Source organism: Mus musculus, chromosome 6 (assembly GCF_000001635.26).
Source record: "Mus musculus strain C57BL/6J chromosome 6, GRCm38.p6 C57BL/6J".
NCBI classification, from domain to species: Eukaryota; Metazoa; Chordata; class Mammalia; order Rodentia; family Muridae; genus Mus; species Mus musculus.
The window spans coordinates 117,898,838-117,925,622 of record NC_000072.6 but is presented as its reverse complement, the minus strand read 5'-3'; the positions used below and the strand labels follow the sequence as shown (position 1 = coordinate 117,925,622).

The 26,785-nt window shown below is 45.0% G+C and overlaps 2 protein-coding genes across 9 annotated transcripts; one reads left to right on the top strand and one right to left on the bottom strand.

Annotated features, from left to right (window-relative positions):
• Positions 1–25,283, bottom strand: Hnrnpf (heterogeneous nuclear ribonucleoprotein F). Of its 8 annotated transcripts, none has more exons than NM_001166432.1 (4): positions 25,117–25,283; positions 8,025–8,153; positions 6,464–6,524; positions 1–1,915 (listed from the first exon to the last, which is right to left on the bottom strand). In NM_001166432.1, exon 4 carries the CDS (start codon positions 1,864–1,866, stop codon positions 619–621), a length of 1,248 nt encoding a protein of 415 aa, NP_001159904.1. In that variant the 5' UTR covers positions 1,867–1,915; positions 6,464–6,524; positions 8,025–8,153; positions 25,117–25,283; the 3' UTR covers positions 1–618. The 8 variants fall into 8 exon arrangements, with proteins under 8 accessions (NP_001159904.1, NP_001159902.1, NP_598595.1 ...); NM_001166430.1 differs by lacking the exon at positions 25,117–25,283 and adding an exon at positions 18,415–18,841; NM_133834.2 differs by lacking the exon at positions 25,117–25,283 and adding an exon at positions 18,784–18,841.
• On the top strand, positions 17,418–19,817 carry 4933440N22Rik (RIKEN cDNA 4933440N22 gene). The gene is made up of 2 exons (XM_017321877.1): positions 17,418–17,519; positions 17,782–19,817. The coding sequence occupies exons 1-2, from the start codon at positions 17,418–17,420 to the stop codon at positions 18,511–18,513; spliced, it is 834 nt and encodes a 277-aa protein (XP_017177366.1). The 3' UTR covers positions 18,514–19,817.
• Positions 25,284–26,785: the final 1,502 nt, after the last annotated feature.

Genomic DNA, 26,785 nt, shown 5'->3' with positions numbered 1-26,785 from the left:
TCATTGTGAAAAAGTCTTTATTTTAAGAAAAAAATTTAGTTAACAAAAAATTTAACAAGTTTCACTTAGCAAAATACACCCAAAAGGAAATCACAGTACAAAGAAAGCTTTAAGTCAAGGCCTCACCAATTCCTACAGTATTAGTATTGTGTCTCAATTCTCAAAACTAACTTTTAAAAAGCTTAAACTTAACCTAAAGATTTTAAATGAAAATATAACTAGAATGAACATGAGAAATGCTTCTCTTTTGCATCAGGGATCTAGCACCTTTGGGTTCTCCAGAAAAGTACATATCCCCAGTGTGTTCACTGTGGTGTGCTTAAAGATCCACTCAACATACTTAAACTACTTAACTCAGATAACATCACTCTTAAGTATACTACCAAAAATGTTAATTGAGAAAAGCGGAAGAAAATAGTTTTAGTTTACTCAATATTACATGCTAGAAGAAAAGTTTGCATGAGAAACACTGAAGAGGTAATTTTTTAATCCAGATTTCACAAACTCATGGTGCAAAGTGGGTCCCCCAGCTTCCTCTAGAGTTATAAACTGCTCTTGACTGCTTATTGGCTGCCTGTGAAATTTTCTGATTGAAATAACTCAAATGTTCCTACAATACTAATCATATCCGCCCATGCTGTTCTGACCGCTGTAGCCGGCCCCGTAACAGCCACTCACTGACTGGCTCTCCAGGCCACTGTAAGTTGCCTGGGCAGCTGACACGCCCATGCCCTGCATCACCTGGCTGCTATAAGCCCCATTGCTAGCCCCTGTTGTTGAATTCAGGAAGAGTTCTATGTATCTGTGCTGCATGTTGGCCCTGTCCTTGGACATAGCTGCCACTGCTTCTTCATGAGTAGCAAACTCAACATCAGCTTCTCCCGTCACTCTTCCATCAGGACCAATCTCAATATGAACTCTCACAGGGTTGAGTGGAGAGAAGAAGTTGTAAATGTCGTTCTCCGTTGCTTTGTAGGGCAGCCCTCTCATGTGGACGCAGTGGCCGGTGGTGCTCTGCACTGTGAACTCGCTGTCTCCATATCTGTGGTCATACATTCCTGAGAGACAATAGCTGAGGTCTCTCCCAAACAGGTCAGTGGTGAAGCCATAGCCATCACTGAGGCCACTGTATTCTTCATAGCCCCCATAGCCTGCACTATAGGCACCAGACCTCATCCTATCCAGACCTGCCTGTTTCACAATGCCAATGTACCTCCGGGCTGTGCCAGGCCTGTCATAAGGCCCAGGCCTTTGCACAGACATAAACTTCAGAGGTGGATCTGAGTATGATCTAACTTCCTCCTGACTGCTCTTAAACACTTCAATATACCTGTGCCCTATTCTCTCCTTGTGCTTCCCTAAAGCTTTCTCAGCTAACTCTTGTGAGGCAAACTGAACGAAGGCCTCCCCTGTAATCTTGCCTTCCGGGTCCACAGGTAGTGTGATCCCGTTTGGCACAATTTCCAACCCTGAGAAGAACTGAACGATTTCTTCCTTTGTGCATCCAAATGGGAGTCCCCGAAGCCTCACAAAGCCATCATTGGCACTGTCGGCGCTGTTTGGACCACTGTGCTTCAACACCCAATCCATCTCGGTTCTGTGTGACTTGAACACCTCAATATACCGGTGTCCCATGCTTTCCCTGTCTTTTTTCAGAGCCAATTTTACATCATCTTCTGACTCAAGTTCAACAAAAGCCTCACCACTCTGCCTGCCTTCTCTAGTATAAATGAAATGAACACCTGCGACCCCATCATGAATTGTGCAGTCGGAGAGGAAGTTTTGTACGTCCTCAATTGAGCAGGACCAGGGTAGGCCACGGAGTTTGACCACATAGCCTTCACCTCCCTCAGGGCCCAGCATCATGGACACTTGACAGGGCTGATGTCACACAAGCTTGGGCAATTTTTTGTAGCTGAAAGAAAGAAAAAAAAAACTACTTTATACAATATTCATTTAATATGAATAGTAAACAAATTCATTAAATTCTCTTCTCCCCATTTCACGGTCAGTAAATAATAACAAAACATTACAAATAGCTAGTTGATAGCCATACTTTTCCAAGTTAGGTAGTTTTCTGTGAGTTCCAAGCCAGTCTAGTTTACAAAGTGAGATCCCACAATATAAAGATGAAAGTTAGCAACTTTTAAGTGGACCAAGTTCTAGACCAGATTGGACCGAACTCCCCATCTTTAAAAAGTAAAACTCCAAGGTGGACTGATCACGCCAGGCCTAAAACCACAACAATAAACAACCAAACCCCAAACAAAAGCCCCCAACTAGTGGCCTTTTAAAGAAATGTTGGGGCTGGTGAGATGGCTCAGTGGGTAAGAGCACCCGACTGCTCTTCTGAAGGTCCAGAGTTCAAATCCCAGCAACCACATGGTGGCTCATAACCATCCGTAACAAGATCTGGCGCCCTCTTCTGGAGTGTCTGAAGACAGCTACAGTGTACTTACATATAATAATAAATAAATCTTTAAAAAAAAAAAAAAAGAAAAGAAATGTTACCAAAAATATTGTTGTGCTAAAGCAAAAAGACCAGGGTGGATCATAGTTCCACGGGAAAGCCCTCATCTAACTAATATAGCAGGTTTAATTGGCATCAAAACAAAGACCCATTACCAGAAAATGCCAAATAATCAAGACCTTTAAAGCATGGGTATTTGGCAGGTAGAGATCAAAAGCACTAGGTAAGTAGTTCCAGGTCATCTCCGCTATCTGATCACCCAGTTTTCTTCCACCCCTAAGACCCACCATAATGGAGAACTTTTTTAAATTCTTTCCCCTGCCCTCCACATGCACACTCAACTACACACTTATTAAAAAAAATAAATACAGAAGAGCTAGCTAGACTCAGAGGCTAGAACACACATTTAGTCCCAGCACTTGTGAAACAAGAGGCAAGTAGCTCTATATAGCAAGCCCCAGGCCAGGCAGAGCTATATAGTCATACCCTGTCTTAAAACATAAAAAAAAAAAAAAAAAAAAAAAAGACAATGAGAGCCAGGCAAAGCAGTACACACCTGAAACCAACATATGAAGATGTAGAGTTCATGGTCTGCTCTGGCTACCTAGTTAAACCAACCTATACAACAAGAATCTCTCAAACTTTATTTTTAAAACTAAAGAAAAACTTTACTCCCACATATTTAATCATTTGAGAAGGAAACATGGTATCATTTTGACCCACTATCATTAACTTTAAAATACTGACAAAACTACTTACCCCTGTCTATGTGAGATTAGAGATGACAAGAGTGCCATCCTGTCCTAACAATATTGTAATAGTTCTAACCGGCACTAAACTAGATACCAACTCGCTTTTAAAAATATTGCAGTTAAAAAAGTTATCTTGCCTATGGCCTGAAGATAAAAAATATAGGGCAAGCTCTAAGAGAGCTGAGTGGGAAGTAGCCTAGTCTTATGCACATATGTAAACAAACATGTACATCGAACTAAGTTTCAGACACCTAGTAGTTGCCCAACCCTAAGCTTTTCTTTTTTTACCATAGGTCCACTGCTTCAACATATAACTAATCTCAGTGTGGTGTCACTATAATTAAAAGTTCTAGTAACTTTCCTTGCTCACTGAGAATCAGAGCATACGTGTGCCTGCTGGATTAATGGGTTTGTGATTGTTAATCCCAGTCAGGGAGGGGTTTGTGTAGCTTCCTTTTCAAAAGCCTGTCCTGTCATCTGCCATGCTTGGTCATACTTTTATGGATGGATGGGTTCTGGTCCCAGATTTAGATCCATCACCCTGCTGGAGATCTAGACATCTGCGATTTGCTATTGAACTACGCTCTCAATAACTCTCTAGACACTGCTACCAATAACTTACAAATATCTAGGTAAAAATCTCACTGTGGAAACCCAAATTATATCCTGTTTTTCCAATAGTCTTGACCCTTCAGCCTCCTCTTCACTCCACATAACCCAGCTCAGACTCCCTTCTATCATTTTATAACCCCTTCCAATAAACACTCCATATGCAGTTTTTTACTGTACAGCTGTACCTGAAGAGATGCCTTTAGAGTTTTTCATCCACAAGACTTCAGACATTTTGAACCAGTCCATTTGTTTTTGAAGGCTGACCTGTACCCTGTTTGACTGCAACCCTAAACTCTAGCCACTAGAGGGCAGGAGCACTCCTTACCCACCTTCCATAATCTACCAACCAGTCTCTAATGAAGTTGAACTGCCCTCAGGTAGGCCTCAAATACTACCTACATAATTTGAACTGGTGGCAGTGCCTATTTAACCAGATACTCTGGAGACCAGGACAGAAAGACCCAAATTCAAATTCAGTTAAGTTCAATTTGAGATGACACAACTTAGTGAAACTCTGCTTCTTTAAAAATAAATAAAGGGTGTGTGTGTGTGTGTGTGTGTGTCTGTGTCTGTGTCTAGGAGTTCAAGGCCTGCAGTCCCAGCATCTGGGAAGAATCAGCATGAGTAGCTCCAAGGCTAACTTCTGTCAAGCTACACGACCCTAGCTATCTCAAAATAAAAACAAAGGAAAAGTACATATGGACAATCCCATCTACAAATCCACTCTTGGGCTCCCCCTTCAGATTCCTGGGCAGCTTTAAAAGCTGTTCTTTACTTCCAAAAGGACCCAGAACTCCCTGAAGGAAAGCCACAAATTCTTTAAGTTTTATCAACTTATAAACAAGAACCTGTCTCTTGTAAGATATTTACAGCTCTACTTAAGAGACCCAACTTAGGGACTGGTGAGATGGCTCAGCGGTTAAGAGCACTAACTGCTCTTCCAAAGCCCAGCAACCACATGGTGGCTAACAACCATCCGTAACAAAAGTCTGATGCCCTCTTCTGGAGTGTCTGAAGACAGCTACAGTGTACAAAGAGACCCAACTTAGAGAAAACCCTTTATAGTTACTGACCACTGTCTTCCTTGCACTGAATGTCAATAGTACTACTAACCAGTCATTGTTTAATAAGGTCTTCTTTGGCCAGCTTTGCCTCAACTTACTGATCTTCCCCCCCCCCCTTAAATGTAGAATCTCAATGGGCCCCTCTATTGCATCTTCTACTTACTATCAATAAAATAAGTTCTTACTAATAATATCTTCATCTGCTGTCTCCACAGAATTTAACCATTCCTTCCTAGAATCCTCTTAGGTATTCTAATCAGCTCCCACACATGTAGCTGGACTCAATCTTTGAAGGCCTTAACACACAACCCTTGGTATCACAAATGAACATGGCATTCTATACTCCTATACCTTTTATTTTACCTGAGTCTACAAGCTCTACAAAAAAACTAATCTTTTTAAATCAAAATATGCACTTGATGTGCAGGACCTCATCAAAATTAAATCTAGACTAGCCCACCTGAAATGTGATCAAAAAAGTTCCCTTAGCTATAGTGCCTTGCACATGATAGGCAAATAAAATACTCCACTCCTGAGCTACATACATACATACATACACACACACACACACACACACACACACACACACACACACAGCCACTTTGAAACCACTCAACTGTGTTTAAGTTGCCCAGGCTGACCATAACTTAGACCTTTTGCCTCACCACCTCCTGGTAGCTGGAATTTCAGCCCTGTATTAGATGGCCTTGTTCAAAATTCTTTCTGTATTCTCATATTCCTAATATCTCTTAACTCTAATAAAAAAGAACTTACTCCCTGCTACTCTATCACAATCTTAAGATTTCTCTAACTACAACTGTAACCCAATTATTTCAATGCCCCACTTCTAAGCCCTATTTCCTGCTGGTTATAACAGAGACTAAATTAATGAAATCCTTGGATCCTACAGACATTCTTACCTATATCCCATCATTTCCTTTTCCCCTTCATTCCTGTAATTTCCCCACTCTCTGTTCCCTGAAGGATTTGACATGCACAGTAATTCTCCATCCAAATATCCTCTGCCCAACCTTGTCCAGCTAAATCTTGATGATAATCCTCCAGGTCTAAGCTCCATCACCTTTCCAAAACATCTTATGCTCAACATGTCTGAGATTCCACTTTCATAACACCCTTTTCTGTAGTTTTAAAAGGTGTCTCCAAAACTATACTGGGATCCAACTTAGGACAGTTTTGTTGTCCACTATTTCCTCATTCTTAGCAGAGGGGACAGACCACAGCAGGCCAAGGATTAGCAAAGGATTTACTGGCCACTTGGGGTCAACACCTTTCTTCAGAGTATAGCAGCTTAGTCAAAGCTAAAAACACGCAAGAAACATAGAGGAACAACTACTTTACTTGATAAGCAGCTTTGGCAACAGGGCAAGAAAGCATTCTTTTCTGTAACATGTCAACACCTACAGCTTGCTTTTACTGAAAAATAAAAAAAATGAAAAAAGTTCTGCACAGCTCTTTATTAAGACTTCCTAGTAAACTCACTAATGACTGTTTCTCCAAAGCAAACTAACAAATTAATTTACAATTACTTCTCTTTAATAGCTTACCTTAAAGAACCACCACAGATGCCTTCTGTAGGAAACACTTAATGGAAGGTAACAAGTTTTCCTTTAAAAAAACAAAACACAAAACCCAAGATTGGTCTCATGGCCTCAGATTCCATGCATTATTGTACAGAAGGGACCTTCTGGGAGCTGGGCTCAGAGCAAGCTAAGATGCTCATGTCCAGAAATATATTTATTATAGCCCTAGGACCAACATATTTAGGTTTCCATTATTTGTTTCATCTTTTCCTGGGTAGAGGACATCAGCAAACAACTCATTTACTTAGCAGAGAACTAATCAGAGCTTAATTTAAATGTAAGAGAAATTTAAAATTTAAATGAAGGAAGGCAAAGGGAGAGAGCTGGGATCTGGGGGCACTTCCTGAAATTCCTCTAGAGGCAATGTAGAGTTCACTTAAAATCCTGTTTTATTTTGTCCCCCCTGCTGGGGGTGTGGTGGGGGTCAGGGGACACCTCCAGATGACAATGCTTTTCACTAATCATAACCCATGCGAAAAGGCTATCCTTAAATGATAAGGACATGAGCTGAATCCTATGAAAACTTATGCTGCATTCTTCATTTTGGAAATGTGGTAATTTTTGCCTAGTGTCTTAAAGTAGAGGTAATTGCATTTGCATTGTCTCATACTTTCTGTGATTATTACTAAGGTATGGGAGGGTGCTAAGCCTATTTTAAAATAAAAGTTTCAAAGACTCTGTAACAGGGTTTCACTTCAGAGTTTCAACCATATTCCTGCCCATAAAATTGTAATGACTGGATCCCCTTCTTCCAACTCCGATCTTCTACCCAGTGTGGTAGGTAATACCTGTAGCCTCCCTTGGAGAGACCACAGGGCACGCAGCTGGCAGCTAGACCTACATTAACGTACTGGCACAAGACCTGTGAATATGTGAACTGTGGAGACATGCCCAGCAAAAAGAGCAGATGGAATGGTCTCATTAGAAGTACTGTTTGAGCACCCAGAGATTTGGTTTTAATTGCAAGACACGCTACCGGATCCATTTGCATCATTCTGGGTGACTGGCTCCTAATACTGTAGCCAGCCAAGGCCTACATGCCCTCTTAATTTCCACAACTTGAGCACTAAAGAAAATGCACTATTTAAAAAAAAAAAAAAATCAGGCAGAGACTGCTTTTCTAGGAAGCTACCCAGTCAGTGATACTGGTTAAACTGGATTTTCGCTGCCTTCAGGTAGATCCAGGTAAGATAGACGAGGTGCGCCCTTTGAATCCTGGACTAGTTAAGTTTATCGGCCGAACAAACAGGGCGGCTCAAGCACCACCCACCTAGTTCTTTTGTTCGGGCCCGCTTGGTGGGAGCCTTGCTGCACCCTCCTCCTCCGTGCATCTTTGTGTTCCAGGAAGTCGCCGGAGTTTTCACTGGGAGCCCGCCCTCGTCCTCCCTCCATTTTGTAAATGAGTTTTAACCTCCGGAACGCCGGGAGCGCGTCCAGGCAGATTCTCTTACTCAGAAAGTTACACTCTTAAGACCACGAGAGCCGCGGCTTCAAAACTACTGCCTTTTTCTGCTCTAAAACTTACCAGGGGAGGAAGGTAGAAGTGACTTCTATATTCAGTAAGGAACGCGGCTTACGAACTCAAACTCCACCCGACGCCTTAAAAACGCAGAGGGCTCCGGGGAAAGTCCAGGTGCATCTTTTTGTTCTCAACCTGAAATGGAAGTTCCAATGACCATGGGCAAACGCTTTCTGTGGAAGCGGAGCCCCTGGAGACGAGCGTTTTGGCGGGAAGCAGGGCGGAGGGCAAGGTGACGCTGCTCCGCGGCCTTCGCCCGGTAGTCGACCGCGCCGCGCAGCGAGCGCCTGCCGGGCAGGAAGGTCCGCCCCGGGGCCTGCGCGGGCTCGGGCGGGAGCTTCCGGGCGGGGGCGGGGGATGGGAGGCTCCTGCGCCTCGGAGGGTGGTGGAGGGGAAGACTCAGGGCGGGGAAGAGGGCTGAGCAAGAACTCGCGCAGGCCGAAGGGTGGAAAGGCTCCAAGAGGGAAACTTCTAGGTGACCAGGTAAAGTACGCTGCCTGGAGCCTGAGGCTCGGGCGGGAAGCGGGGCTCACCACGCCGAAAAGGGCGTTCGGGTCCGGAGTCCGGGAAGCTGCAGCCGCGTGATCTACAGCGGCAGTCGGACTGGGGTCACGGGGTGCAGAGAAGGAAGTGCCCTGCCGGGCCCGCCAATATGTCACCAATGAGAAAAGCGTGCCTGCAGGTGTGGCCCGCGAACAGTGGGTTTGGCCGGCGCCGGAAGTGGGGGAAGGAAAGGGGAAGACTTCTCGCCGAGTTCTGGGTAAAGGAGCCAGCCACCTGAGCAAAGTCCAGACTACAGCTACAGTTGGAAAGGGGAGCGCAATGAGGCGTTGAAGACGCAGCAAAGTAAAACCGAATCACCTAGCACTGGGATGCTACAGGATAAAGACCTGCCGACACCCAATACTTGCTTTTTTTCTTTTGACCATGGGCTCGAGGATATTTTCCATGTTGAAACATAAACTTTAAAAAACTAAAAACTTCCGCCAGACGTGGTGGCCGCACTTAATCGCTCAGGGGGCTTAACGCAGGAGGATCTAAAGCCGATACCAGTGTATATAGTGTGTACGAGTTAATTCCGGCCTTGTCTCATTTTTTTACATATATTAATATCGGGTGTGGTGGTGCACACCTTTAATTCCAGCATTCCGGGGGCAGAGGCCTGCCTAGGCTTCCTCTTGAGTTCCCCCAAAGCCCTTGACTTCTAGAAGCTGACAACCTAAGTTTGGTTCCCCAGTGACCACATAGTGGAAGGGGGGCTTGACTTTTGAATGTAATTGGCCCACATGTATAAAAATGAACCTTATAAAGTCTGTACCCAAGAGGCAATCACAAAATGTATTTTAATTCAAAGCAATTAGATTGAGAACTGATTAGATTATTTCAAAGGCCTATGTTTTAAGGACCCAGAAAGATGCAGAAAGAAAGGCATTAGCTGGGTAGGCACCCAGCTTGACACCTGAGGGTACCAACCCCCAAAAGACCCACAGGAGAAGGGGCTAAAGTTGTCCTCTGACCTAAGCACACTTGTAGTGAAAACACTGCAAGCACTCTTATACATAACTACTTTAAAATGTTACTAAAGTTTATTTTCTGCAAAAACTGGAGGAGAGAAACCTGAAACTAAAGCTGGTGATAGCTGCAAATGCTTAGGCTTAAAAAAAATAATCTTAAATAACCTTTCATGGTAAAGTTGTGTAGAAATGTTTAGAACTAAAGAGACAAGATAAAATGAGAAATGACCTAATCTTTCCAGTAAAGTCAAGGTAGGACTTAACCATCAAGAGACTTGAAAAAGAAAACAAAATGAAGCAAAACCTGAAATGTATGGCCCATGTTTGATTATTTTTTGAGACTATGTAGAGGTGATTGAGCTCCATATACTGAGCTCCAACTCAATATGGAACTTTTAAGCTAAAATTGAACTCCCAATTTTGCTTTTTCCAAAAAGCTTTTGCAATCTTCCTGCTCCAGCCTCTTGAATGGAATGCTGTACATAGACTCCAGACCAGCTCAGCTACTTCCTCCTATGCTCTTGACACAAATGAACACTGACCACAAATTTCTATTTGTACAATCTGTGGATGTTCCAAAATAAAGGAATTGGAGCTGAATGGTAGCACTGCAGATACCTATTATCTCAACATTTGGGGAGCTGAGGAAAAAAGAATTTTAAAAGAATGAAAGAGGGATTCAAAGAAAACCATATGCACACCTTCCTGTTTTTCCAGAAAGCTAGGTAGAATTTGGCTCCTGTACACAGGTCAGGCAGCTAATTCTGGCTTCTGTGGGTTCATTTCATATATTGTTACAGGAAGGTATTAATAAGAAGTTGGTGGGGCTGGTGAAATGGCTCAGTGGGTAAGAGCACCCGACTGCTCTTCCGAAGGTTTGGAGTTCAAATCCCAGCAACCACATGGTGGTTCACAACCATCCATAAAAAGATCTGACTCCCTCTTCTGGATTGTCTGAAGACAGCTACAGTGTACTTACATATAATAAATAAATTAATCTTAAAAAAAAAAAAAAGAAGTTGGTTTTCAACAGACAAATCCTAGAAACAGTTGTGAGGTAGTAAGACTTAAGATTTATCTAGAAATTATCTATCTGCAGTGTATAGGAAAATGTCCATCACTGAAAATCTGTTGGAGCTAAATGGCAGTTCATTTCATTTTTTTCCTTTGTTTGAAATAGTCCATTATAAAAATGCTACCAATCCCCAAAGTCTTGCTTATAAAAACTCAAATTTGAGTATGTTAGTTCAAGTAGGCCTAACTCAAACCCTAGGTTCTATCCCTACCACCAAATAAACCTAGTATGGTGACTGAGGAGTTCAAGTGTTTGTATGTGCCAAAGCACTTGAAGACAGAAAGCTCAGAAACTCACACCTAGTGGTAAAGGTGACTGTGGCAAAGCCTGACCACTTCTTGAAGCAAACATGGTGAAGAGAACTGACTTTTACAAAGCTATCCTCACATAGAGGGAAAAAATGAATAAGGGTTGAGGGGTGGCCAACAATCAAGAGGCAGTGCCCAGCCTGGTCAACATAGCCAAAGCTACAAAGCAAGATGCTATCTGTTCTCAATAAGCAGTTTAAGATCATCCCCTGGAATACTGAATTCCAGGCCAGACAGGGGTTACAGGAGACCACACCTAATAAAAAATCACCTAATCTTAAGATTCTAAATCCCGTCATCAAAAGTAGATAAATAATTCATATTATGAAGTGAAACAGTACTAAATGAAAATTTGAGCCTTGTAGGACAGCACAGACATAATTTTTACATGTTTAAGGCCCTCTGTGAGGACCCCATGGCTGAGAAAGAGAAATCTAGGTTGTTTCTACCAAGAGTACTACTACTTAGGTCTTAGGAAAAAAATCTTGGTGTATTGTATTACTTACCTAAATATGTGTGGCACTTAGGTAGTTGAATGTAATACCTTCTTCAATTAACTGGTTTGTGACTTAGCATGTATCACTAGTGTTCAGTTTCTTACCGTAAGAGAGAAAAAAGATATACACTGACAGAAAAGTGAGTTTAAGTCAGCTTCAGAGGTGAGCGCACCTATGAAGTCTTAATATGGTACTTTGTATTCTAAAATCAATGTTTTGTTTGGTTTTGTAGCACAGGCTAGCCTTAAAACTCTTGATTCTCTACCACTACCTCCCTAGTGGTACAGATCATATCATTTCACAAGGCTAACTCAGGAGATGTCAAGGCCAGCCTAGACTACATACAATAGGTTCAAAACCAGCCTGAGCTACAAGATTTGGGGGGGGGGGATGTGTGTGCGCGCGTGCACACACACACACACACATCACAGTTATTTGCATAAATTGTACACATATATGTGTCTCACTAAAAATACTGCATACTTACAAAATGCAGGCACTAGCTCACACCTGTAAATCTAACACTTCCAAAGTACTGGGATCAGGAGATCCAGGTCATCCACCACCACAAAGGTGAGGGACACAGTCAAGTCAGCCTGGGCTGAAACCGGGTTAAATCTTTTTTGAAAAGATGGTATGGAGGCATGCTGTTTTTTAATCCCAGCACTAGGAAGGCAGACAGATTTTAAAAGGGGTTAGGAAAAAGGGATAATATGTAGCCAGGTTCACCTCAAACTTTACAGGTACCTTTTTGTTGAGACTAGACCTTGAAGAGTCTAGGCTTGCCTGTAAGTTGTGTCCTGGCTGTCTCCGCCTCCCAAATGATGGGAGGGACTACAGGTATGCAACCATAGCAGATCCATCTTTTTAGCTGTATTTTCTGGTGCTTGGGAATGGAGTGGGATCATAGCCAAGGTCTTGTGCATGTTAGGCAAGCACTCAAATCACTGAGAAAACTCAGTCCTATACTAGCTATACTTAGTTCAATTCAGGAAGTCAATCATTTCTTCCTGTCATGATCTCACCTAGAAATTAAGACATGTACCAATATATACATACTGCACTTAGTTTCTCAGAAATGGGTCTAAACTAAGAAGTCTGACCCAATGGGTACTACATTTCAAGTCCAACACACTACTCTAAAATATAGTAAATAAAGGCCAAGAAGCTAACAAACAATTAAGTGTTACTCCAGCACTGTTTGTATTTACCAAAGGTAAGTCACGGGCTACAAAAAAAAACGAAGACACTGTTTTCCATCTTCTAACTACGAAGACTTTTTAAATTAACTTACTATATCTATTTCCCTTTATGTTCATTTCACAAAGCCTACGCTACTATAAAAAAAAATTCTTAATACTGACATAGATCCATATCTTTTAGGCTTACATTAAAAGTAACCAAATGCCGGGCGTGGTGGCGCACGCCTTTAATCACAGCACTTGGGAGGCAGAGGCAGACAGATCTCTGAGTTCGAGGCCAGCCTGGTCTACAGAGTGAGTTCCAGAACAGCCAGGGCTATACAGAGAAACCATGTCTCGAAATAAAATAAATAAAGAAATGAATGAATGAATGTAACCAAATGGACAAATTACGAAAAAGTAGAACACATTCATTACACTGAAACTACAAACTGAATTTCTTCTGAGATCATGTCTCATAAGCTATCCCTCAAATTGGTTATGTAGCTAATACCTTGTAAGAAGTCCTTATCCTCCAGCCTCCATCCCAAATACACACACACCACCAACTGGTCTATTGCTTGCTACCTTCATATATGTCTTAAGAACTAAGAAATCTATAGTAACAATGGAAAATAAGACAAATGTAGTCAAACTATGAAGCTCACTTATGTTTATGATTAAAGTATTGTCAGTAGACCTTCTGTCAATTGACTTGAAAATTCTATTTAGATTGGCTGGTACCTCTCCCCCCCATAGCAGCGGAGAAATGCATGTGTTGTGTAAACTGCTATAAAGAAACTACAACTAAAACGGTAGGACAAACACAGATCATGAGCCCCGTTGCCCTCTAACTCTTTTCCATAATAGTCAGTCACGGGCTAGAACTAAATAGGTTCAGGGGTCTCTGAACAGACCTCCATACCATATCAGAAAAGGATGGGTGATTCCTCAGGAGACCACAGAACACTTTACCAGGTCTCCTGTAACTTTCTACAGGAGCTTTATTTAAAAAAAAAAGGGGGGGGGGGCTACTGTAAACTCTAAAAGCCACAATACACTGCTTCTAGGATGGAGAATTACAGATGTAAGAGGAGAATGGAGCTAAGAAACTTGAGTGTAAGAGTGGCTCTAGCAGGGACAATTACCATACTTTGAATGTAGGCAGTTTCAGGGAACAAATGCCTAACACCACCATTAATATTTTAAGGAGAAATTACAAAACAGCACTTAAAGATGCCGTACTATGGAATCAAAACTTCTTAATATTTAAACATTTCCTTTTTATTTTTAAGATTTTATAATTTCACATGTATCTTGTATGCACCCATACTTTGTATTCAAGTACACATGCGTGACTCCTACCAATACATTCCTACATATGGTTGTTAGTCACCATATGGGTGCTAGGAATTGAACCAGGTTATTCTTAACCTATGCCATCTCTCCAGCCCCCTATTATTTCATAAAGTCTGAATATTTTACCTGTAGATATGTATATGCACTGCAAATGCTACTTAATGCCTGCAGAGCTCAGCCAATCTCCTTCAAAAGAGGAGTTAGAAAATATCATTTGGACATTGGAAAAAGAAGAAAAAAAAAAATCAAACCCAGGTTCTGGATAAGAGAAACAAATGTTCTTCAGGGGCTATGCTATCTTTCCATTTCCAGTACCTGAATTTTTTTATTCTATCAAAGTACTCTGGATTCTGGATTTACTATGGTGTCCTGTATGTTGAGGTTACATGCAAGCTACTCCTCTATCGCCACTCAATTTTGACTTAAATTTGAGTAAATACCAAGAACAATGGTCTTCCTAGAAAAAACTTGAAAATGAGATTTCTGGAAATATACTTTTAAAAGGGGGTGATGGGTAGGGGTCTTGTTTTTCAAGATAGGATTGGTTTCTCTGTGTAGCCCTGGCTGTCCTGGAACTTGGTTTTGCAGGACAGGGAGGCTTCAACAAATTCAGGGATCTATTTGACTGCCTCAGCCTTCCTAGTGGGAAATTAAAGGTCCTGCCTCTGTACCACCACCATTCCTGGCAATAAAAAACAAGGTCTTACTGCAGAGGATGGCTAGCCCAGAACTTGCACCTATCCTTTTGCTTCTGCTTCAAATCATCAACATACAAAGCAGTTAACACCTTGACTAAGTGGGAGCAATAATATCTCAAAATTTTAACCATTACTCTAAACCTACCAACTCAGGAGGCAACCACAGATGAGAATCTGATGTTCTAGCAAGCCAGGGCTACATGGTAAAGCCACGTCTTAAAAAAAAAGAAAAGAAAAGAAAAGAAAAGGAAAGGAAAGAAAAAGGAAAGGAAAGGAAAGGAAAGGAAAGGAAAGGAAAGAAAAGAAAAGAAAAGAAAAGAAAAGAAAAGAAAAGAAAAGAAAAAGAAAAGAAAAAAAATTAACCATTACATATATATTAATGGAAACAAAGCAAGATCTAAATGTTTTGTAAGAAACGCTATGTTGGCCCCTCACTCAAGATAGGACCTTGCAAACAATATGCTAACAAATGAAATGTGAAGTTGATGGCATATTAAGAACTAGTCGGGCAATGGTGGCGCATGCCTTTAATCCCAGCACGTGGGAGGCAGAGGCAGGCGGATTTCTGAGTTCGAGGCCAGCCTGGTCTACAGAGTGAGTTCCAGGACAGCCAGAGCTACAGAGAAACCCTGTCTCCAAAAACAGAATTTAAAACAAACAAACAAACAAACAAACAAACTAGACATTAAGTCTATAGGCCTCCACTAACTCAAATAGAAATAATCTGATAATCAGAACACCCAGACTGTAATGGTAATCTTACATTGGAATCCCAGCACCTGACCAGCAGGAGTTCAAACCTGGGCTACACAGGCATCTCTCTGGGTACATGGACACAGTGACTTTACATGTGGCACTCCTGCACTCAATCTTAGCAGTGGAAGGAAGACTAAAGCAAGCATACTCCACTTTTTGAAATTGAGAAGGAGCTAAATTGTTGTATTCACCTTTAATCCCATCACTTGGGAGTCAGGGGCAGCCCAATCTCTAAATTCAGGGACAACCTGGTCTACAGAGTGAGTTCTAAGACAGCCAAGGCTACACAGACAAACCCCGTTTCAGAACATCAGAGGGGAAAAAATTTAGACCCTAGGAGTAGTGGTATACACCCTTTAGTCCCAGCACTCAAGAAATAGCAGAAGGTTCTGAGTTTAAAGCCAGCCGGATCTAAAGAACTAGCCACAGGTCAGCCAGAGCTACAACATAGAGACCCTGTCTCAAAAGCAAAATAAATAAAATTTTTAAGAGAAAGGGATGATAGGCACCTGCTGAAATCCTGGTGACCCCAGTTTTATCCCAGAAGACACAGTAGCAAAGTGGGCCAAAAGCTGTTCTCTGACCTCTCCATGTTACTGGTATCATCTGCCCACAACCATTCACTTGTGGGTTACACAGAGAACTGAAATTTTTTTGGTAAGCAAATGGTCAGTAGTTTTATTTCGGCATTTACTAAAGTCTTAAATATAATCACATATAAAACAAACATTTCAGAGTTCCAGGACAGCCAGGGCTACAAAGAGAACCCTGTCTTGAAAATCCAAAAAGAACAAAATAACCCCCCCCCCAAACAAAACCAAACATCTCAAAAGTACAAAATACAGCCAGGCGTGGTAGTGTACACCTTTAATCCCAGCAATTGGGAGGCAGAGGTGGGCGGATTTCTGACTTCCAGGCCAGCCTGATCTAGAAAGTGAGTTCCAGGACAGCCACAGCCAGGGCTATACAGAGAAACCGTGTCTCGAAAAACAAAAGAAAGCTGTTACACACACACACACCCCCTTGTATTAGCTGTGCTTCGTGATACATGCCTTTAATGCCAGCAATTCACAGCACTATGGAAGCAAAAGTAGGTGTGTTGCTTGAGTTTGAAGCCAGCCTTATCTAAATATACAGTAATTTTGCGCCAAGGCGTAATATAATAGTTAGACCCTACCTCAAGAAACAAGTAATCACTTTTGCATTTACTTTTAGATCCAGTGTGCCCAGGCCTTCCTTCAAATCAAACCATGAATCTTTTTTAAAAATTACTACAAAAACGGGCATAATACAGACAGAATGGGGCTGACAAAGCGTGCCTAAAGCCTGCCATGCCCAGTAACTACTAATGGGGTGTGGTCGAGTTAGTACTCCAATCTAGAGGTGGAGCTGAGTGATCTGGAATTCAAGGTCATCCTCTGTGGCTACATAATGATTTGTAACTTAAAAAAAAAAAAAAAGGCTGGTAAGACTAATGGCAACACGAGGGAGATAAGAAAAGCAGAAAGTTCAAAATTTAAGTCAGGATTTGGTCTGTAAGACTGTTCTCAACTGAGATCTACCTCCGAGCGCTGAGCGCAAAAGCATGCATAGCCACCCGGCGTACTCAAAAGTACTTCGACATTGTTCAATGGGCTAACGCACTTTTTGCCAGACCTTAGCTACCTGCGCTCAGTCTGAATACACAGATGGAAGAACTGAACCACGTTTTGACCTCCACTCCGCAGCACGAAGGGAAGAAAGACTTAAGTATTAACTATTTCCAGATATCGTCTGTCTTGTTCAACTAGAAGAATTAAATATTTAAACCACCCCCTGGACAGAGCGATAGATCATTGTGACAGGGACCCTCAATTCAATCCCAAGGACCCAGTGCTGGAAAAATCCATTTCTTCACCTTATCCCCTCACCTCCACGCACAAATAAACATTAAAGGAAACCGACTAAAATAAGCCCAAAAGTTCCGTAAACAAAACTGCCCAGGTTCAGGAGACCGATCCCGCACAGCCACATGGCGGCCACCCGCGCTCGCTCGCCCGCTTACTCCGCAGCCCGACTTGCAGGTAGGAAAGAGGCCCATTTGTTTGTTCCCGGACTGGCAGGGGCAGAAAAGGTCGCTGGGTGGGAGTCTTAGGGCACATGGGGCTGCCTCTCCGATCCCGCCGGGTCGGGAAGGCTCCGGAGAGCACGCGCCGAGGGAAGGCCGAGCGGGCCCACCTCAACTTTTCCCAGACACGTGAGGCTCCACAAACACAGCACAAAAGTGCTCGTAACTGCGGCTAAGGCCGACTAACCCACCTAGGCAAAGACTCCGCACCCCACACGCTAACACGATACCTCTGGGGGACGGGACCGGCGCAGACCGGTGCTCCTAGCTCCCGGGCCGCCACGAGGAGGAAGCGAGGCGCTCGGCTTCGCTCGGGCCGGGCGTGGGCGGTGGGCGGAGCCGTCCCGCCCAGTCTTGTGAAACTCCGGGCGCCTCGGGCCACGTGAGCGCCCGCTCGTCTTTCTCCAAACTACAACCACCGCCCGGGCCTGCCGGGGGGCCGCTGACAGAGCGTAAGCCGCGGTGGGTGAGAAGCGCTCCACCCTCACCCCCCCCCCCAATATCCCGCCGAGGAAGCCGCGCCTGCGGGCGGGGTGGGGGGGCGGCTCTGAGGAAAGCCGCGCTTTCTCCGGGCGGGCGTGGGCCGCGGCTGCGGTCTCCCAGGCCCTCCGCACACCTCAGCCCAGAGGCCCGGCCCTACCGACCGGACTCCAGCCCTCAGTCCCCGCTCCCCCGACCGCACACCTCGGCCACGCGGCCCAATCCCCGTCGAAAATGCGCTGAACTTCGGCTCCCGACCCCAAACCCCGGCCACGCGGTCCCCAGCTCCGTGGGCAGCCTCCGCACGGCTATGGCTGTGCGGCGGCCACCTCGGCCCCGTTCCTTCCGAGTCCGGATCCCACGCCCGCCATCCAACGCCCGCCGGGCCCAGGCGCCAGCACACCCCGCCGGCGGCCCTCACCTCCGGCTTCTCGGCTCCACGCTCCCACTCACATCCGGACCTCGCCGGCCCTCAGAGCACCTAGAGGAGGGTGGAACCCCGGGGACTTGGCAGTTGTAGCTGAGGCAGTTGAGGCTTGTTTACTGTCACCATGGAAACCCCCACAGGCGCGCTCGCGGGACGGCCTCAGCGGGGCGAGTCAACCGCGCGGCCGGCCTGCTCCTCAACTCCCGCCTGCCGAGCGCCAGCGGCGCCTCCGGAAGCCCTCCTGATCCCCGGTCCGCTCCCCGCTCGGCCCACGCCCCGAGCACCCGGAAACAGTAGCCCGGGGAGCCCACTTTCCCTTCCCACAGCCGGCGTGACCGCGGGCTGGCCTTCCCCGAACCCCACCTTCAGGAAGACGAGGCGCAGTCCTCCTTCCACGACGGAGCCGGAAGGATGCAAGACGGTGATGGGGCGGAGCCTCAGGCAGCGGACATCCGGGCACAGGGCAGCCGCGGCGCCATTCTGACGAGCCCAGAACGGAGCCTAGGATTGGCCGGGGGAGGGAGAGGGGCGGGACTAGAGAGCTGTGGACCCGCCTCTGAGTCCCGGAGAGGACAGTGACGGCGCAGGCGCAAACATTGCGGGGGGGGGGTAGCAGGGGGAGGGGGCGGGCAAACGAGGGGGGGGGGGGAGACAGCAAGGTGGAGGGGGTTGTCCATAAAGAGACCTGTGGGCTGGTGAGTCGGTGGACGCTGAATTCTGCACGCGTGTCTCCGCATCCCGAAAAGTGATCCCAAAGGAATCAATGACCGCATGCGTGCGGAAAACTAGAATGGTGTCTTATGTAAAAGAAAGACCGCCTAAGGGCATCTCAGGCAGTCCGGAGGGATTTGTCTGAAGTTTCTAACTCTCAGCACTATGTGAACGCTGGGACAGATTTTCTTGATGTGTAATAATTTGGGAGGATTCTCTGCGAGATGTCGAGATACAAGCTAAAGTGAAGATTATTTTTGAAGCTTCCAGAGCCGCCTAGGCGGGCGTAGGAACACGAGCTGGTTCCTACGAACTCCATTTCTGCATGGAGGCGGCCGAGGCTACAATGCATGGTCGCGAGCTGCTGTCTATATAAACACTGGAGAAATTACAAGGCCGTTCAGAATAATCTCTGGTTATAAGTGAACTACAGTGATGAAGGAAACGTTTATAAAACAACACACCAGACTAACTCCAGAAAAAGGAAAGAAAACTTTGAGAGGAAAACCTGTCCAAGAAGAAAAATAGAAGTCAAATGATAGAAAACAGATGCTACAAAAGTTAGATAAGTATTCGTGAGCACTAAACCCAGAGCCTTGTAGTTGGCAAATTACATCCCCCACCTCTGATGTTTGTTTGTTTGTTTGCCCAGGGAGTGGGGCATTAAAATTGTTAAGTTCGTGCGAGTTATCACCACACTTTCAACTGAAGTCAGAGGACAATCCTGAGTGTTCTCTCCTTCCACCATGTGGGGTCCTGATCAAACTCAAGGTTGAAAGGCCTGTGCAGCAAGTTCTGCTGAGACCTCTCACCCTGCTCCTTGGGTGGTTTTATTTATTTTTAAAGTTCCTTACTATTGCCAGAGAAAGGTGCAAGTGACTTCTAACCTTGAAGAAGCCAGAGAGCAACTTTTCACAAGTATTTTCATTTCCCTTAGGTGAGTTCCAGGGGTCAAATTGAAGTTCCCAGATTTTTACAGCCAGAGGTTTCACTTTTGAGCTCCCTCTGTCTGACTGCAACCCAGGCTGGCTTCCAACTCTTGTTTTGTTTTGTATTGTTTCTTTTGGTTCCCCACACCCCCACCCTAAGACATGGTATCTCTGTTGTAAAGCTGGCTGTCCTGGAACTCACTATGGCTCCAATTCAGAGATCCACCGGCCCCTGCCTCCTGAGGCATAAAGTGAGAGATTAAAGGTGTGCCCAGCCACAACTGGTATTATTATTATTACTATTATTATTATTATTTTAGAAAAATAAAATGCAGAGAGGAATTGTCAAGGAAAAGAGTTACAATCTGTCCTGTTCCCTTACATTTAAATTGACACTTTAAATTTAAAGTTTTCAGATTCAGCAGATAGAGTGGCACAATACTTTAATCGCAGCACTCCTGAGGCAGAAGCAGGCAGATCTTTGTAAATTCTAGGCCAGTCTAGTCTACAGTGATCGTTCCAGGCCAGACAGTGCTACAAAGCTCTTTTACAGTCTCAAAAATAAAGAACTGAAGTGACCTTTCATCCTAGCACTGGAGAGGCAGAGGCAGGCAGATTTCTGAGTTCGAGGCCAGCCTGGTCTACAGAGTGAGTTCCAGGACAGCCGGGGCTACAGAGAAACCCTGTCTCGAAAAACTAAAAAATAAAAATAAAAAAAGCATAACAAATAAATGAATGTAAAATAAAAAGCAAAGTTTGAACATAGCAGGGTAAATGAGGGCAAGGGAGGTCACAGTTTTAGGTCCAGGTTATTCATATAGTTCAGGGGGTAAAGGCATTCACCACACAACTCTGGTGACTGGTGGCGTTTCATCCCCAGAATCCACATTTTAAAAAAGCCAGACGTGGTAATTCACATTTATATGCTGAGTCAAGATGGGAAGTGAAGAAGATTGGCCTGGAAGGTCAGTGGCCTGGACCATGCATCATGCCAAAAACGAGGGACCCTGCCTCCAAAAGGTGGAAGGAGAAAACCAACCCCCCAAAGTTAGCTTCCTGTACACACACACACACACACACACACACACACACACACACACGATAGACACATCACAATAGGTAATAAAATTTCAGGATCAGAAAGCTAACAAAATTGTTCTCTGTTTACATAAATTTCTCCAGAATACTGCTCCCTGTTATAGATTTCATAGTTTGAGCATGGCTGCATGTCGCCTTGACCCAGTTTTTATGCCCTAGCTAGATGCCAGTCTGCTCCTCTTGTTGCCACTGATGAATTCCATGAAGCCCCAGCCAGCTCCCTGATCAGGGCTCCTATACTATCCCGACTTGGATGAGAGCTGAGGACCAGACAACTAGAGAGCCACAAAGCCTCCAGGATTTACTCAGATGGCTAATCTTCAAGCTATACCCTGCTTAACCCCCATCCCCTCACCCCACCCCTGGAACAGCAGTGGAAATGTGTGCCCAGCGCTCCCCTTGCTCCTTCAGCCTCTTTTTTTTGAAATAGCATCTTGACTGTGTACCCAGGCAGGCCTTGGCCTAGACATCTTCCTGCCTTCTGAGTGCTGGGATTGTACATGTGTGCTACCATGCCTGGCTTCCCCTGGACCTCGTGAATTATCCAAGTAGCCCTGCACCAGGGTGCTGTGCTCACACCATATAACCAAGGACATTAGTCTCCTTCCCTGAATACCTGATTGTGTTATATGTCGTCGCAGTTACTCTGGTCCAACAAGCCCTGGTCCCGAAATGGGAAATTCTAGAGATAACTCGTTTTGTCTTGTGCCTTTTTCTGAGTAGCAGTGACATCTCAAGTCATCCTCCTTCCCACTCTGGCCCTCAACCATCCCTTTGTTCAGCATATTAGAATGCTGTACATTCTAACTTCCTATTAGTACAGTACAGTCAGATATGTTAAGCTAGATGTGGTGATTCACACTTGTAATCCCCAATACTCGGGACAAAAAGGATTGCTGCAAGTTCAAGGCTAGTTAGTGTTGGTCTATATAGGGAGTGTCAGGCCAACCTGGGTTACAAAGAGAAACCCAGTCAAAAAAACAAAAACAAAAAAACAAAAACAAAAACAAAGGACTGGAGAGATTTCTCTGCGGCTAAGAATACCTGCTGTTCAAAAAATAAAAAATAAAAAATAAATAAAAAGGCCAGGTGTGGTGGTGCACGCCTTTAATCCCAGCACTTGGGAGGCAGAGGCAGGGGAATGTCTGAGTTCAAGGCCAGCCTGGTCTACAGAGTGAGTTCCAGGACAGCCAGGGCTACACAGAGAAACCCTGTCTCGAACCAACCCCCCCCACCCCAAATACCTGCTGTTCTTCAAGAGTACCAGAGTTTGACTTCTAGCACCCAGGTCTGTTGGCTCACAACTGCCTGCGATGCCAGCTGATAGGGTAGAAGGTTGGTTAGGTGATCCAACTCCAACTCCCTGCTCTGGCCTCCACTACCACCACACATACACAAATAATAAAAAAGTAAAGACAGTATATGTGTATATGATGTGCATGCACACACAGGGCTAATTTTCATTTTCAACTGCCAAGCATGTTTAAGAATCTTTCCTTACCATGTCCTGAGAGTCTTGGCACCTATACCTGACGGGGTGATCAATGGAACAAAAAGGGTAGACACCATAGAAGGACAGACTCATGTACACACAGAAAAGCTGGGGACAGGGGAGTTGTGCTTATTTATGGAGCCACACCTACTACTGCAGCCTCTCCCCACTGCCCCGCAACATCCTGGAGGTTATCTAAGCCCAGGGGTTGGGGCTAGCTAGTCTCAGGAGAAGGTCTCAGTAGGCGCAGTTCCAGGTAATAGGCACCCGACCCAGGAGGAGAGAACTACCATGGCTAGTTTTTGCATACACTGCCAACATTCCCACTCAGACTAAGGGAAGGTGTTCCCAATTCCCAGCCTGCCCAACATGAGAAAGGCTTTGCTAGTTTCCAGTGGGTCTGAGGGCTTGGTTCCTGACTTGGTTATGCCTATGCCCACTGTACATAACCACCCGAGGCATGATCTGCTCCTCAGTTTAGCAGACGAGGAAGACCCACTATGAATGGCAACGGGACAAGGTTTAATAAATAGCGGCGGGGTGGGGGTGGGGTGGGGAGGGGTTACACAGACATGCAGGCAGAACAGTCATACACATAAAAGAAATCCTTTTTAACTTTTAAAAGGCACAGAAGAGAAAGCAAGTGAGTGCCAGCAACCATCTCTCTCTCTCTGACTCTGGGTTACAGACTTAATGCATCCACTTAGTGCACCCTGCCTTCTGTTCCTGCCCCCAGAGCTCACAGCCATTCTCAACATGTGCTCAGGCCCAGAACGATAGACTGTAGCCTGAAACTGAGCCAAAACCAACCCTCCCTAAGTCGCTTCTTAAAGCTATTTGATAACAGCAGCAAGATAGAAATATTTGAGAGGGACTACAGTTGTATAACTTATATTGCCATACATTATTTTTAGACAGGATCTTTTTCTCTCTTTTGTTTTCATTTGTTTGTTTGTTTTTGATTTTGAGACAGGATTTCCCTGTGTAGCTCTGGGTGTCCTGGAACTCGATTTGCAGACCAGGCTGGCTGAAATTCACAGAGATCCACCTGCCTCTGCTTTTAGTACACTACCAAACCTGAAAGACAGGATTTTTTTTTTTTTTCCGTGACAGAGTTTCTCTGTATAGCCCTAGCTGACCTGGAACTCACTTTGTAGACCAGGCTGGCCTCGAACTCAGAAATCCACCTGCCTCTGCCTCTGCCTCTGCCTCCCAAGTGCTGGGATCAAAGGCGTGCGCCACCACACCCCGCGATTTTTTTTTTTTTTAAGATTTATTTAAGCCATCTCACCAGCCCTGGTCTATACAGTTAATTCCAGACCAGCCAGGACTACATAGACTCTATTTCAAAGAATCAAATTAGCTAAGTTTGGCACCATATCCCTTTAATGCCAGAACTCTGGAGGCAAAAGCAGGTAGATATAGGTAGATATCTGTTAGTTTGAGGCCAGCCTGGTCTACCTACTAAATACCAGGTATGCCAGAGCTATATTATATCTTGAGATTCTGGCTCATTTTTTTTTTTTTTTTTTTAGGAAGGAAAAAAGAAGATTGGGATGGTAAAAGATTCAACTAGGCCATGACACCACCACCACCAAAAAGATAAGCAAGCCAGAGAAACCTAGGGAGATGGCTCAGTACATAGTGTTTGTTGCTCAAGCATGAGGACCTCAGCTTGGATCCCCAACAGGCACTTAAAAAGGGTGGCCAGTGAATTTCCATATCCCAGATACTGGGCTTTGGAGACAGGAGGAGGCAGGAAGAAATGGGCTTTCTGGCCAGACAGTCTAGCTGAACCCATGAGCTCCAAGTTCAGTGAGAGACCACCTCAGGAAATAAGCGAGAGACTGAGGAACTCAAGTGCCATTGATCAGTGACCTGTATACACACACACACACACACACACACACACACACGTTGGGGGATGGGGGAACACAACCAAATCAAATAGGACTCCAGCTTCCAGTGGACAAAGCCAACTTTCCTCAGAAGCTAGAATGCCTGCCCTCAGGTGCCATTAGCCTTCCCACCAGCCAGCTGCTCACAGAGCATCCCTAGATGTTGCAAAGTCACTATGGCTGTGTCCTACAGAGCATTTCCTGAACCACAATACCCAGAATGCCCTGCTGGCGATAGGGTTGCAGAGATTGGGAAACATTTGGAGGAGCGGCACCTTGGTGTCTGTGGCCTGCAGCAGTTGCCATTCTCTAACTATAGTTTTGGCTCCTGGTGCCCCCCACCCCCCACCCACCCACGCCTTGGAAACGCAGGGCAGGGGACTGAGTCACTTGGTGTAGGAGGCCCGCCTTCTACACACCCCACTACTAAACTCAGAGAACAGTTTCCAAGCCTGCTTCTCTGTGTTCCCTCTGTTGTGTAAGGACAAATCACTATAGCAGCCCATGCATACATTTCCTGTGGCTGTTTCTCCCTTTAATCCCTAACAGGTAAAGGAAAGGTCGTTACCTGGTCTAACTAGATGACATACGCCATGCTTCAGCAACTGGGGCTCACTCACAAGCTAGGGAGCCTCCTCCTCCTCCGGTCCCCAGTTGATTTCCTCCCTCCGTTGTTTTTTTTTGTTTTGTTTTTCTTCAGGCTCTAGCGGATGTAGCTCAAGTTGGTCTCAGACTCAATGCTCCACCTGCCTCCACTTCCTCAGCAGAAGCACAGGGACTTCCGGTGTGCAGCCCCAACTTCACAGAGTTCTCCCAGCCGTGCTGCTGAGAGGTGAATGTGGTTATCTGACAAGTGTTGAGTCGCCTGTCTTGAAATGCAGAAGCCTTCTGAGCCGATAAGGTGTTGTCTTTGAGACCGTTTTCGTGTAGCCCAGGCTGGACCTAACTTTCTATGTAGATGTGGATGACCATGACAATTTTTTTGTTTTGTTTTTTGAGACAGGTTTTCTCTGTGCAGCCCTGGCTGTCCTGGAACTCACTCTGTAGACCAGGCTGGCCTCAAACTCAGAAATCTGCCTGCCTCTGCCTCCCAAGTGTGGGGATTAAAGGCATGCGCCACCACTGCCTGGCTTTTTTAGCTTTTCAAAGCAGAGTTTCTTTGCATAGCCCTGGCTTACTCACTCTGTAGACCAGGCTGGCCTCAAACTCAGAGGCCTACCTGCCTCTGCCTCCCACTGCTAGGATCAAAGGGGTGCACCACCATAAGGGGCTGGGCTTACACTCAGTTAACTTTAAAAAGAGTATTCAATTGTATCTTTTTCTAGAGTGTTGCGTCATGGTCTTATGACTATGACTGAGTTGTGTACCTGTAGTCTAGAGGTGGGTTATAGCTACAGAGTACAGAGGTGGACTAGGAGTGAGAGAACCTGCAGCTGACCTCAGTTCAGTTCCCAGCACCCATGCAGTGGCTTACAACCATACACACAGGTGCACAAGTATGTATGCAGGCAAAACACCCACATGCATGAAATAAAATCAATAATCCCCTTTCTAAGCTCTAGAAGGCTGCAGCGAAACACGTTGATGGGTTTGCCTTTGCTCTTTCTCTGGAGTCTTCAGACATCTTCAGAACAAATCTTTCTCCTTCACTTGTTGTCTAAACTCAGGGGCCTCCTTATAGCCAACTCATTTGCGGGTCATTTGTTTACCCTGCGGGGATAAATTGCCTCTCTTGACTCTTAAAGGTCTCCAGTGGCCCTTGCAAACACACAGCGCCCCTAGCTACCAGCAGAGTCTGGGGAGCAGGGTATTCTTCTGAGAAGTTCTCACTCTCTTCTGCCAACCTGGGGAAATATCACCAAAGACCATGAGCTATGGACTGTTGCTATCTTTATGCATGCGACTCATCAGTGTACCTATGCTTCCATATACAAAAAGCACTCTTAGAAAACAATAAGAGTATACAAAACTAAAATCAAGCTGGGTGTAGTGGTCCTTGCCTTTAATCCTAGCACTTGGGAGGCAGAAGCAAGTGGATCTCTGAGTTCAGCTCCAGCCTAGTCTACAAAGCAAGTTCCAGGACAGCCAGGGCTACATATAGAAACCCTGTCTTGAAGCACCAAAAAGAGAAGAAAACTAAATCACTTTAGCTAGTTAGGAGGCCACACAGCAGGACCACAAGTTTGAGGACAGCCTGGCAAACAAACAAACAAACAAACAAACAAAGATCTCAAGGG

What these genes read in the sequence shown, in the direction of transcription:
- 4933440N22Rik (XM_017321877.1), top strand. Translation starts at nt 17,418, where the DNA reads ATGGCGGCCACCCGCGCTCGCTCGCCCGCTTACTCCGCAGCCCGACTT. An exon ending in GACTGGCAGGGGCAGAAAAG is followed by an intron (nt 17,520 to 17,781) that starts GTCGCTGGGTGG and finishes CGGTGCTCCTAG; the next exon opens with CTCCCGGGCCGCCACGAGGA.
- Hnrnpf (NM_001166432.1), bottom strand. Translation starts at nt 1,866, where the DNA reads ATGATGCTGGGCCCTGAGGGAGGTGAAGGCTATGTGGTCAAACTCCGT.